This window comes from Streptopelia decaocto (genome assembly GCF_964273445.1).
Source record: "Streptopelia decaocto genome assembly, chromosome: Z".
NCBI lineage: Eukaryota > Metazoa > Chordata > Aves > Columbiformes > Columbidae > Streptopelia > Streptopelia decaocto.
In genome coordinates, this window is record NC_138657.1 from 25,419,135 (window position 1) to 25,433,773 (window position 14,639).

Here is a 14,639-nt window from a genome sequence, read left to right on the forward strand (position 1 = left end):
AAACTCTGTTCACCAGTAAAAAGTTTGAAGGGTCTGGCTTAGCAGATTGTTTCAGCAACGCTTGCTTCATTGAGGTCTCAGCTCAATGAAAAGGCTGTTGCTTTTGGCCTTAAAAATAAGTACCATCCTTTTCTCTTTGCCATGATTTCTTTCATCCAATCATATTCCTGTATGCAAATTTACCATAGCTGGTACAGATAAAAAAGCACAAATAAAGCTAAGAGCTCAGTCCGGACAAAAATCGCTGTTCTTCCCTCATACCTTATTTCACCTGTGTTTCAGAAACATCTTCAAACTCTCCAACTGAAAATATGGAGAAGCAAGGTTCAGACAGAAATCCTGCTCCAGGTTTGCCAGCACTGCCAGAACCTCTCAAAGATCTGAAAATTAAGTACACCAAGGTTAGTAGCATTTACGTTTCTTAATTTTTTGTATACATTCAGCCCAGAGAGAAGGATGTACTTATTTTAATTTTACATGAACTGTAAATCAGTGCTTAAAATGTTTATGCTGACCTGTATCTGATATGATACATGTTTGCAACTAGTGTTCAGTGATCCTTTTAACCTAAGTATTTCAGGAAGTGCACAAGTGTGACAGAATCATTTCATATTTCTCTTGAGGTGGGTGTTGTTTTTCTCCTGAAACAAACTTTCTGAAGTGATAAGATTCCCAGAAAGTACAAATGGAGCAAAGGAGAAAAGTTTCTATTACTATATTAGTTTTCAGAACAGCAAGAGCATGTTGCATCATATTGCAATCAGATTTAAATCATTTTACCAAACCAGGTCCTGTGGAAAGGGCTGTGTGAAAATGAAACTAAAACAAAATTTGTTCCACTCAAGTATTTTTCTTTGAGATAATGGATCTGTTTTTTAGCTTAGGCAAGTAACTATCAATAAAACAGATAAAGTCTACCATCACTAGTTACTCAATATTACCATAAACTTTTTGTCATAGCAAATTCTTTCCATATGCAGTTAGAAATACAGAGATAAAGAAGGTCTGAATCCAGGCGTGTGTTCCCAGCTTGAAGAGACGCTTTGCCTGTTTTTATATCATAGGACAGTGATATCTGCAAGAATTCTGAACAAACTGTTGGCAGAAAATACTGAAACTCTGTTCTCTGAAACATTCAGGTAGAAATATTAATTAGAAAGGACCTCTTTTCTTTGGATACTCCTTGGTCACTGTTCAGTCTTTTTCTCAGTACCACTGCATTTTAAATAAATTTTATTTTCCAGAACCACTGCTTATTTTATTTTCCAAATATAAAGTGTTCAGTAGTTATCCAGATTGGTCTTTTTGAATTCCAATTTATTCTATTTTTCTCATGGAAAAAGAATATAACCAGATTTCAACACATATATTTCCTGAATAAATCTCACAGGACCTTACTTTGTAAATACTTAACAGGCTATGAAAGCTATGTAGTTCTGCCATGTAATAGCTCTCTACTGCTCTTCCTCTTTCTCTCTCTCTCTCTCTCTTTCAAAAAAAAAAAAAAAAATTCACGGAAGATACTTTAGTACCTAAGTCCCAGTGGTATTCCAGAAAATACAGTGTTATTCATATGATTTTTCATTTCACCTAAGGAAAAAAAAACAATATGAGCAAAAAGCCAGCTCAGAAATCAGATGTAACTGAATATGCAAGATATAAAATCCTAGAAACATTTATATCCTTCTAAAATATTTAATTACCAAGCACCTATTCCATTAATGCAAGAAGCAACCACAAGACAGCCAGCATGGCTGAAATGTGTATAGTGTGCAACTAAGGAGAGTGTCACATAGCAAGCCCAAGTTTCTTTTGTCTTGACAATAGAGCGCATTTCCTTAAAAACTTCATACATTGTCTAACTGTGCAGAAATACAAGGCACTTGTTTACAAAAAAATGTATACCTACAAGTGAAAAAGTCCAAAATACCCTTCAGGAGGCTTGATTTTTGCAGTGCTTTCCTCCTCTCTTCAAATGTCACACGGGGTTGTCTGAAAGCCAGAACAGTGTACTGAGGTGCAGGGAGATGGGGTAATAGAAATGTCATCCCATACCCAACAATTTAATAAAGCCTTTCCACTCTTGTCTTCTTACCCATTTTGTTCCTCTCCTGTTCCATACAAGTTAGAACGTGGGGTGTGGGATTGTTTTGACTAGTTAAGTTGAAGGGATCAAGTTGAGAGAAGCATTAATTACTGCTCAAGTATTAACCTTTCTGTCTGAAGCATTTTGGACCACAGAGATCTCTCAGCTCTGAAAACTCAGTTTTCTCCTTTTCTACCATGGCATGGTATCATCAGCCATCACACAAGGATCCGAAGAAAGATCTGCAGGAGATGTTCCAAGGACTTTCCTCTTTAGTTAACACTCACTGTATTTTATTTTCTATGAGAGGGATCATTTGGGGCAGTTTACAAAGGTAATTTAATTAGGTATTTCCATATATCTACAAATCTAGAGGTTAGTACAGCTCATTTTCAGATTATGCCTTTCATATATAGTATAAAACTAACTACTCTTCAGGGAATTTCAATAGTTAAATTAAATGGACTTTAAACTTTGGCTTGGGTGTTAAACCACAAAGTGATCTTGAATTGGTTTAATATCTGAATCTCCTTTAAAGATATTCCAATGAACTGAATGAGTGCTGGTAGATAGCTAAAAATGTACTAGTAAGTATTTTACTTAATCTACGCTGAGGAATTAAACAGTGATTGTTTGTTAAATTATTTCTGTCATGATGCTTTCACATACACTAAGCCCTGTGGTGCTCCTTTAATCTGAGAAACTCAGATTAGTTAATTATTAAGTGGTCAAATTACATGAGGGGGAGAAAACAGCAGCAGATTCTCTCACTAACCTGCCTGTGGAAAAACAGAAAGTGTGGAAGGGTAAGCCACTCTGAGAGAAGAAAAACTGTAGCTGAGTATCACACATGTTGCAACCACTAGCTTCACAAACAAATATGAAGGTTAAAAGCACAAAAATTTGATTAGAACATCAGAGGAGAGGTAATCAACTATAAAGGTACTATAGAGCCACACTCTTTCTAAGATCAGCTCACTTTGTAGGAACAAAGATTTCACAGCAGGTATTCTATACGGATGTATTTGTTTAAAGCTTACAATTTCAGCCTTTAGTAATTCCTTAAATAATTTCATATTTTAACTGCATTGCTGATAGAATACAGTGAGTATCTATGACATATTTTGGGACTAGTAAATCAGAACTTAAAGCACTTGAACTGAGCCTCCTCTTGGGCCACAGTCCCCTTTCAGGTGTAGATATAACTGTAAGATTTATTGCCATCATCAAACTCAAGAATATCTGAGTGACTCTCTCTGTAAGAGTGGGTGTGAATATGGGCCAACAATTTTTCAGCACTGTGCATCACTTCAACTAAGTGATGCTGAATTGTCTCCAGCATACGGGAGCCCAGCCACAGCCCTGGTGCCTCTTCACTGTTCCTGACTGCTAAAAGAACTCTAACAATATCATTCCCTGGTTTACTGTCTGCACTAGGAAGCTTGTGAGCAGGCAGCTGAGCAGCTGTTGAAATTTGGTGGACACTTTTAGCCCTGTGAAACAGACAGCTAGGCTCATGTGAAAAGCGTTGTCAGGAAAAGCTGTATCATAGCAAGAGCTGTTGGCTATCTGGGGACAGATTTATGATGGGAAGACCTTATGCTTTTTCTTGTACTGTAAGTTTGGAAGAGTTTCTGGTATCTAAAGAGAAGATAGCTTAGACATTTAATTTGATAGTTATAAATCTACCCTTAATAGCTAAGTTTAGGATAGTCCACATTTTAGATAGTTCTGTTACTTTTCTTGACTACATCCCTGTAGTTTGGATTATAGTTTATGATAATAATAGCAAATTACATAAAAATTATTCCCTGATGAAAAATAAGTTTATAGACAGATGTTGAATATGGGATCATGTATAGTATCTCTGCAACATCAGAAATGAAATCTTTTCCCTTCTAAGCTGTACTTCTATGCTACTTCAACAGGAGCACTGAAGCCTGAAAACCTGTGTGGACATTGCAGAATATTGAACCCATAAAAAGGGAGTCCTTGTTCTAGGGAAGATGCAGGAAGAAGTTATGCTTCATAAGGTGATGGCACTTAATGTAGGGGCCCTAAAATCTATTTAGGAGAGCTATGGTATGGCCCATCTGAGACAAAGCTGTCCAAGTCAAATACTTGGACACTAATGTGGCACTACATCTAGCATCTACTTTATATTATAAAATGGACTCATGATCCTTTCAAAATACTCAAGGGTGAAGGGGAAAAAAAAACACATTAGGATGACAAAGAAAGGCAAAGAGCAGGTCTTGTCTCCCTCTTCTCTGCTCAGGTCATTTGAGTGACAAAATCAACTGTCTAAACAAAGACAGAAATACTGTAGTCTTGCAGGTAACTTCAACTCAAAATGGTGAATGGGATCAGATTATCTGAAGTCAATCATTTCAGAGAATCAGGATTTTACTGCACTCTGACACTGGGAAATAAAACAAGTCAAAAGGGTTTTTCCTTCAATAGCCTGTTATCTGGGCTCTATTTTAAATACCATGTTTTAAAAGTGTACAGTCTCATCTAAATTAAATATGTATTTCCTGATCTAGTGCAAAGAGGTCTGAAAGTCATTAATTTTTTTGTATTGTGGAAATAAAAACCATTTTCTTTCTAAAAATACCAGTGAAATAACATTTACAAAATACCTGAAACAACACTTCTAAATCCTTGCAAAAGTAAATTTGCAGCCCTAAACCTCATGGGCCATACTCAGCCATCACAAGTAACCTCCTGCATAGCATGTGCCACAGACGGGTAGGTCTTTTCCATTTATGTCTAACAAAGCATCTCAAAAAAAATCTAAGCTGCCAGTGGAGTTCTGCCTGACAGACAAAACTCTGTAATCTATTCCAAGATGATCCCAACATTCTTTTTTTCAGCAGGACAGTGGAGTTGCCAGAGGCTGCTGTTGGCTGGTACTTCAATGTTACCCGGATTTTGAGATCCACATCCTATTTGTTTGCAACATATACTCCACAGTATTAAATGAGCATGGCTGCTTGCACATTTATGAGTGCAGCTGCCTGCAATGTGTGTAACGCTGCTTACTTGGAGAGCAGTGACTTTCTTTTTCCTGTCTTACATACCTGCATATATAAGACTGCTGTCTAGCTTACAGAAGACATCAGGATAGTTTGATTTATATGGCACTGATACAACATTGTGTGTACACTTAATATAATTATGTTTTAAATGAAAATGGTTTAGAAACATCTAAACTAATTCTAAACTAATATTCTGGGTGATATTTGTTGGTGCAATAAATATAGTATTTGAACAAATACTTTAAAAACTTCCAAAAATGGTATGTTTTGCTACTCTTCCTTTCACAGACAGATATGAATTTGGTATGCTGTAACATCATAACAGTGTTATGTTAATATTTACCTTTTACTTTGTCTCTTTTCTTGGCAATGTAGCTAGCTACTGAAGATGGCTTTTTTTTTTTTCATAGTAACCATTTAAGTGCTATATTTGCCGTTTCATAGCCATCATAGAATTTTGTATGGGTATTCTTATAATCAACCTCATCACATATTTGAAATGTCAAGGGACTTTAATGTTTATTTCACTGGCAGCTTTTGTTAAATCACAAGTTTGCTGGTCAGTCCTGGTATTAGGAGGCAGCAAGGAAACTCTGTGTATGGTACCAACATATAAACAAGCTGAAACATACAACAATATATTAATAACAAATTGTTACTATATCCAATTAGAGATGGTATTTTTATTGATCTTGGTAGTTACTACCAAACTAGTCACCAATTATTAGCAACCATCCAGTCTGTCAGTGTAAGCAATTTCATACTATGCAAAAAATTTCTTTCCTGAAAGCTGTCACATTTACATAACATACGTGGTTGTGGCGGTAGGGTTTAAATCCCAGCTCTGTGTGACAAAAAAATCATTTATCCTGCAGTTTTGGTGTCTTCACTTTGTCCTGGCCTGAATCAACCATCATTTCTTTGATTTACCTGCCTCAAAGTGTTTTCCAGTTTTCTATTTAAAAGGCCCTGTTGTTCTGAGCAGCAACAGTGGATCCTTAATCCTAGAGGAGAGCAAACAGGAATCACACCTTTTCAGCTAGCTGGTCTCACAGTTAAGCTTCAGTGACTAAAGGTGAGGCAAGATGCTGCAACTTTAAAGATAGGCACCATGTGAGCACAAAATACCTGGTACAATCAGTCAGAGACTGCCACAGTCTTGATGAAGAGCACAATCAATATCTCACGTGTGTGCCATAATGCAGCACCATGAGAGAGAGCAAGAAGTCATCAGCAACAGGAAGGTGGGCTTAGGCACTGGGAAGGTGGCTTAGGGTGGTGACACCATTCAGCACTGACCCAGAGACTGCAGAGGTTAAACAGAAGATGGTAGGTACTGTTAACATTAGACTGTATACATCATCATGCCAACTTTAAATAGCAACCTACACAACACTTGGTAGCAACATAGCCTCCTGTCTTCAGCATCTGTGCCATGTATCACATCTCTCCAATTAGGTTTTCCTTTCTCTTTCAAGGCTAACTTATGGAATCAGAGACAAAGTTAACTCACTTTGACAATTTCGCCAGCAGTGGCTCAGAGATGGTAGGCTCTAGGGTAGAACAGATCTTGTGCACCTACAGGTAAGGCCCAGTTTCTGTTGTGCATTTGTGAACAGAGATAAGTACCTCAGATTTCACCCAGATGTTGATGTCCTTCACTCTCCTTGCCTTCTAAATTTTCAAAGCTGTGTAATATTATATAACTTCTCAGTAATTCAACTAAAGTAGAGCATATTTTTAGTAGATTGTTTTATTCTCTGACACGTAGCAATTGCTGGATCGTTTCATTTTGTATCATCTTTAATATGACAGAAGACAAAATTTGGAAATGTTATCATTATTTTAATAATGGTATAAAATACATCTTTTAAAAGACAACATTTACTTTTTTAGAATAGCGTGTATGGTATCATATTTTCCTTACACAATTGAAAAATATTGATTTTTCAGGTGCAATTGCAGTGGTTTATTTTCTTGTTAGTCTGTTAGTTTGTCTTAATGGAAACGCAGACTAATTTCTACAGATTTCATCAACAGTCTTTTTAATATTTAGTGACCAAAAAACAGAGAGATACGCAAGACTGCTCATTCCCAAGACCCTCTTTGGACATAATCTTAAGTGAATATCTATCATAACTGAAATTAGGACACCTAAACTTGAAAGAGACAACCAAACAGACAACAAAATTATTACTAGAACCAAAACAAAAATGGTGGGAATTTCATGTCATCTTCAAAGAAAGTATTTTTGTATGACACTGATGTAATTTAAACTTTATAAGGATTTCAAACACTTAATTATTCCTTCAGCTGTAACATAACCCTTGCCACTTACTTATTCCTGTACAAAAGGACCTAGGTTTGAATTTCTGGGATTGTTATAACACGAAAGGTTACAGATCATGCAAGCTGAGTATGGGAAGCAACAATGCCCACTTTGCTTTGTTTAGGTCTTGTTCTAAGTATGCCAGCAATGTTGCAATCAGCAGTTGATTATATTTGTTCCAGTCATGCAAAGTAAATCCAGTACACAATGTGCTTTCAGCCAGTATAAAGGTTTAATCTTTGAGTAAGGACACAGTTCTTAACATTCATTAAATGAACTTTGTGTATCTATTTCATTGGTGCTGGGTAACTTGTTATGATTAACTTTGGTGTGGGCCAGCTGCTGTGCAATTATTGTTCTTTTGTGCTGTTTAATAGCTAGCTATGTGTTTAGTACTTTAGGAAGAGCTTGAAATAGAAAGATTCTAAATAAAATGACAGGATATTCAAGCGAGATTGAGGGAAGCACAATTTTAGCTTATTTTCTTGGTTTTATTATTAGACTTTTTCCAGTTCTTGTCAGGTAAAAGTCAGGAGAAAACAGTTAAATGAGAAAAGCATGCTGGTCTGGTTTTCCTGGAATATAGATGTTGCACACGAGGGCAACAGATCAGTGGAAGTGGTTAGATGATGTCTGAGGCAATGGAAAATCAAGAGTGGTGGTGTCTGCTGAGGGAAATCAGTGTAGGGACATAACAGAGATACTGACAGTTGAAATGAAGTATGAAAAACTATCAAAATGGAAACAAGTACGATTTATTAGCTGTAATACCCTTGCAGTTCAAACAATAACAATCAGCCCTTGGCAGTAACAGTTAGAATAACAGGAATATGCTTGCGTTTTATGGCTAAAGGCTGAATGGGGAGGCAGGGAAGTGTCACCAATGTCATGGTGACAAAAGATTCAGTAGCTGTGACCATTAAATTGGAGGTAATCAGGGTATTAATAGAAATATCTACCTACCTACTACCAATAGCAAGGACAAGCTTGTCTTTCTCTAAGCTTACTAACAGGGTGCTTCTGAGGAACACATTAGCCATTTCCTCTAGATTTGTTATTCTGTTATTCCTGTCTTTATTTAGTGGAGTCAATTCTGTGTTTTATGCAGAATATTAAGAGCCTTATGTTTCTGCTTCTAAATTTTGATAACAATCACATTCAATGAAGCACCAATCCAGAAAGCCAAGGGTATTTTGGTGAAAAAAAAAAAAAAAAAAGAACCCCTCCCTAATCTCTAATTATTTTTCCTCTGTAACATAAATAGAGAGAAGTATAATTGCTCACTTTTTACTCTGCTTAAGTGGTTCTTCTTTTGTTTCATTTAATTGACTGTGGTGGAGTTTTTTTAGCTGACTTGAATTTCAGAAAAATATGCTGTTGTTTATTTTTATCAGGCTGTTGGTGGTTTTGTTTTTGTTTTGGGGAGGGGGTGGTGGTGGTGGTTTTTGTTTATTTGTTTGTTTTTGTTGGGGGTTTTTTGGGCTTTTTTGGGAAGGTTTGTTTTTGTTTTGTGTTTTTTTTCAGGAGAGACTGAAGTGAAACAAACACAAAGCTAAACAAAATAGTGTTGTCCCAGATACTACATGTACTATGTATACTAAACCAAATGACTGGGTTTACTTTTGTTGGGGCATATAACAGAAAGGCTCTCCATTGTTATCAACCCTGTGGGCACAGGAAACCAAGGTAGCTTTAGGTAGGTCATTTAGGACTGTAACTCCCTTGTAGATCACAGACTTCGTTCTGAGAGAGGAAGAACTCCTTTGTTACAGTATCTTATTATGATATGAAACAAAGTGGAAATATAATGTAGAAAGTTTTCTTCTCCAACTGAAGTTAATTTTAAAAGGCTATTCCTGGTTAAGTGCATAACTGATTACTTATCTCTTCAGAATAATGTAGAAACAGCTATTCCATTTTTAATTCAGATACCTATCAATTAGACAGCTCACAGCTGTGAAAGATAGATTCATTCGTTAAAACGGGTCATGAACAACAGCTATATATATGTTAGTAATATTGTTGCACTCATTCTTACCCTGCAGATATTTATAAACAATGAGTGGCATCATTCAGTCAGTGGTAAAAAATTCGAAGTCTTTAACCCTGCAAATGAAGAGAAAATCTGTGAAGTTGAAGAAGGCGACAAGGTAGGGGTTTTTTATGGTCTTAACCCTAGCTTTAAATTAAATTCTGCATCTTAAAAGCAGAAAGCATCCATCTGTGTCAATGTAAGTATTCACCTCAGAGATATACTTACTTCATCCTATATACATTGTTTTGCAAACATGATTCTTGGCTTTTTTACTAAACCTTAATATTGTTTGTAAACAAAAGTTGAAAATTGCTATACTCTTAAGATTTTGCCTATATGATGAAAGTTCTGATTAAATTTTTGTTTGGTTGTTTTTTTGTTGTTAAAAATATTTATTCTTTTTGTTATCTTTGATCAGTGGCATCCAGTAATTTGAGTCTGTTATTTGTCTTGGCTCTTCCTTAAACAGTGATGTAATCTGTTAATAATTCATTTATACAAGGTTTTTCATTATAGCTGACATGAAGTGGACAAATATTGATATTTTCTCACACAGATGTTGCAAAGATGATCAGCATTTTTAGCTACGGATATGTCTTCTCAGTACTGCCCCCTTCAAAAATTTAGTTTTGTAAAAACTGTATTGGAACATACTCCTAATAAAGATTCTGAAGCTGAAGGTCAAATAGACACTTGTATTCCACCAAAAGTGATTTCTCTACATCATGACAAATTGATTAATTTTAGCAGAGGACTAAAAATATTGTTGATACCTGTAAACAAATATTTCCAGTAAGCAGCTCTGTATTTTTGTTATATTATGTATTTTTCTGCTGAAAAGATTTACCTGGAGCTACCGTATAGTTTAAATATAAGTTATCATGTACAGAGGTTAGTTTTTTCAATAGAATAAACAATTCTGCTTAAAAAGTTTTAAAACCTGTGACCAAATAATTTTTTTTGTTATAAACTCAGAGAAAATATGCATAAGAAGAGAATGTTCTAGTTCCATTTCACACAGTATACAAAAAGTAATGACTCTGACTGAAAATAAAACTGGTTTTATACTTACTTTTGGTTCTTGCAAATATTTATATAATTTTCTACATTTTTTAATTTTTACATCCAAAAGTGAGAAAATTTTCTCACATTTCTCACGAAATGACATCTGATATTTATGTTAGCCAAGAAATATGTATATCTAGAATGACTTGTATAAAAAGTGTGTTTTAAACTTAGCAGCAAAATTTCCATTAAACACCTATTTATCTATGAGAACTACCATGAAACTTATGTTTCTCTGTGTTATAAATTCACCAAAAATTAACTGCCAATAAAATAAGCACAATCAGTTTCAGAATATTTTAATTTACTGTACAAAGATTCACTCTGAATTGAAATGCGGTTTCATTCAACTGTTCATTCAACATCCTGTGCTCATTGAATCTCAGTTACTGTGCTCTGTAATTTCATCATGAATCTCTTGATAAACTTTGGCTCAAATGCTATCTGTCTCACACATGAGCAATAACGAACACATACTATTAAGAAGGTCATAGTGAAGACACATTTAAGACCTTTTGTTAGACAAAGATGGGTGAGAAAGTCTGCATGAATCCAGCTTTTGATCATTTCATATATCTAACCATGAGTTCCCCCTGCTTTTCTTCAGTCCCAGTTACCCACACAGAGTGCTCAGGGTCACTGAGTTTATTTCAGGCTCTTTTTCTTCTCAATCAAATAATTTCATAAGCATGCTGTTAATTTCTGAATCATATCCCCCTAGAGCCACATATGCTTTGATGTAAAATTCTGCTGCTTCTACCTCTTCTCTATTTAGTGTTTAAAAAGCAGATTACATAGGAAATCAGGTTGGCCTGATATTTGATCATACTCAAATTAAATTACTCATTACCTGCAACTGTTCACTTACCATTCAGAATTTTTGTCCTTACAAGCACTCTAACAACTCATTAAATAAAGAGGTAATAGTGTTCAACACACAAGTTTGCTTTCTCTCCAATAATTTTGCAAACTAATGTGGAATGACAACTGCTATTAACCAAATTACTGAGTGAAATGTACAAAACTAGTAAATTACATAGTCATTGTGAACCTAATATTCTAGAGCTTAGTCTTCAGATAATGAGCCAAGAGACTTTAAGAATTTAATTTGTATGTACAATAGGGTTGACAAAGGGCTATACACTGCCATGCAGCGGTATTTAAAAAAAAAAAAAAAAATTGGAGATTACAAAGCATAGACATACATGTGGGTGGGAACTGTTTTCCTTTCATTTTGATGGATCTTTCAAGCTACATTTGCTAATCCTAAAGGTCCTTGTAATAAAGCAGGCCAACAAACGATCAGTTGCATGTAAAGTAAAGGTTCTTCCATAAAAAGTCTAAACTAGCTCTGAAAGGAGCTATCTGTCTTTATATTTATGGTGTAGGTTTATGTACCCAAATTAAATTTCATACAGTTGAAGAACATTTTTTTTTTTACAGCTATTCACAGCCTTACATTAACTTTATTTTTTTTTCTTGTTTTATTTATCGCTGCACTTGTAGAAGAAAAAACACATGGAACCGTATTTCGTTTTAATTTACATCATTCACACAAGTACTTTTTATGGTTTTTCCTTGTTCTTCTCATGCAAAAAAACAATGCATACTTCCAAGTCATATTGAAAAGTTATAGAATATATATAATCAAAAGAGATGACCAAAAAATAAGATGAATTAAATGTTCATTGAATGTAGTTTTCCGGATGACAGATAAGTGGTGAGGTTTTTGATAACATTCTGACAGATTATGAAGAAAAGTAATTATTTTTAATCTGGCAGATTTCAGATACGTGATGTAGATGGCTGGTCAGTATTACCCTATAGTAATGCTAATGCTATTTGCAAAGATCCTTCCTATCTTTTTCCCAAACTTCCTGGAAAGATCATTAGGAAGTTCTGTGGGCTTTCTGCCTAGCAGGTCTGTGTGGGGTTTTCCACCCCACTTATCCACCCCACTCCCAGTGTGTAAACATTAGTTGTTGCTACCAACATCAGTTAAATATTTAAGATCTGGTTTACATTTAGAACAATCGACTTTGGTATTATTTGTTGGCTTAGTTAGCCTTGATGATTTCCCCAGAGGATATTTTACTAACCAATTGTAAAAAAAAAAAAAAAAAAAAGTTGAAAGGAATACTTTAAACAATATTTAAATAATATTGTATAGATTCCTTCTCTTAAAAAAAAAATATAGATAGATAGATAGATAGATAGATAGATAGATAGATAGATAGATAGATAGATAGATAAAGAAACTAGACTAAAGTCATTGTTTTAATGGGAAACTTTTTGCAAGATTGTGAAATATAGAAGTATTCCAAATACTAAAAGTCTTTTCTCAAAAGATTTTTAATTGGGTTTATTTATATCCTGGAACACACTTGGACAGAAATGAGTTTCAAACAATTCATTGTAGATTTTTCTGCTATAGTGAAAGCCAAATTATAAATAATAAATTATGAGATTAAAAAAAATGAACTGACAAATTAGCTTCTTAAAGCAAGACAATGCTTAGACTTCAGAACATTTAGGCTTATCATTTTTAATCTGGTTAATTATTCAATCATTAAACTTATTTTAAATTTAAGTAAGTGTTCCTTAAAAATTCAAAACCAAACATAATTATTTATCTTTCTCAATAATAAATTTTTGCTCATTTTATTAAACATTTTAAGGAACAGATTTTTCTAACCTGGTCTTCAGCACACCACCAGATACTTTTAGATGATGTTTAGTACTTAAATATTAAACTTATAGATTTGGGTATCTCTTTGTACATAAAAGAGATTAAATTACATCAATAGTGTAACTGGTGGGTGTGTCCCCAATTATAGACAGTAGAAGGTAGATGGTTTGAAAATCTAAGTTTTAAAAATAGAGTTCCTTAATATGTTTTTGTTTTAGAAGCTTAGAGAAGTTCACATTTCTGAAATTACAACAAAAGTCTTTGCAAGAAAATAACCCATGTACCTAGAATTACTGTACTAATTCTGATTAGATTTATGTTGGTGTCTCTAATTTATCTTGCATATTTAACAACAAAGAAGACTTATGACAGAATCAATTACTGATTATAAAAGTTTCTCTGTTTCCCCCACAGGCAGATGTAGACAAGGCTGTTAAAGCAGCTAGAAAAGCTTTTGAGATTGGGTCACCCTGGCGTACAATGGATGCTTCAGAGCGAGGAAGGCTCTTGAATAAACTAGCTGACTTAGTTGAAAGAGATCGGCTGATTTTAGCTGTGAGTATGACACATGAACAAAAAGACTGGAAAAAAAGCCTACATCCTGATTTTTAAAGCAAGATGTATGCATGTATAACATGTTAAGACCTTGGAAAGTCAGGCTGTCTCAATACATGTTTTTCATCTGTGTTGCAAATGAACCTTATTAAACTGTCTTGCACTCTGGTCTACTAACACCCCACATCCACAGAGTACTTGAATACTTGATTAGCTTTAAGATGATACTTAAGCTGACTACAATCGATACAGTTTCAACAGTTGATTCTTAAGGACACAATAACATAGACCACACACTTAACTCTAGTCTAAACCAAGGCCTGAATCAAGGCCTAAGCTCAAAGACTGGCACAGCACTTTCAGATGATGCAGGTAAGAACCGGGAGAAAATTTTAATTTCATGGCTGCATATTTTGTTAACACTAGTACTTTATTAACTCCAACTGGCAACTGGTAATGAGTAAGAAACCTTATTCAGAGCTAAAAACAGTAATTAATTACTTATTAATAGGAAGAACATGGTGAATGACATCCTTTCTCTAACCACCACTGTGTATTGGCTATTTCACCATTTTTAACAGCAGACACATAAACTGTAGCATCACCATCTACCAAGTGTGCAAGAAAGAACATTTAAGATAAAAATGTACCACCAATTTGATAAAGTGTGGTAGCCCTCTCTCTTGTTTTAAACCCCACATGTGGTGCTACAATTAAGGATATCTCTTTGCTACTTCATACACCTTCTGGAATTAACAGTTAGGATAATTGCTTGCATTATTCTGAACATGAACCGTGGTTTTCTGCCAAGGCAGTCAAAAATTTAAGAGAGCAGGAGG

At 34.8% G+C, this 14,639-nt stretch overlaps 1 protein-coding gene across 1 annotated transcript in view; it reads left to right on the top strand.

Moving 5' to 3' along the window:
• Positions 1–311: 311 nt before the first annotated feature.
• ALDH1A1 (aldehyde dehydrogenase 1 family member A1) overlaps positions 312–14,639 on the top strand; it is a gene marked incomplete at its 5' end in the record, with an annotated part of 35,509 nt that continues 21,181 nt past the window's right edge. Inside the window, 3 exons of the mRNA XM_082074695.1 lie at positions 312–401; positions 9,502–9,606; positions 13,660–13,800. Of these exons, the coding sequence (XP_081930821.1) occupies positions 312–401; positions 9,502–9,606; positions 13,660–13,800 (336 nt within the window). The remainder of the gene's footprint in view (positions 402–9,501; positions 9,607–13,659; positions 13,801–14,639) is intronic.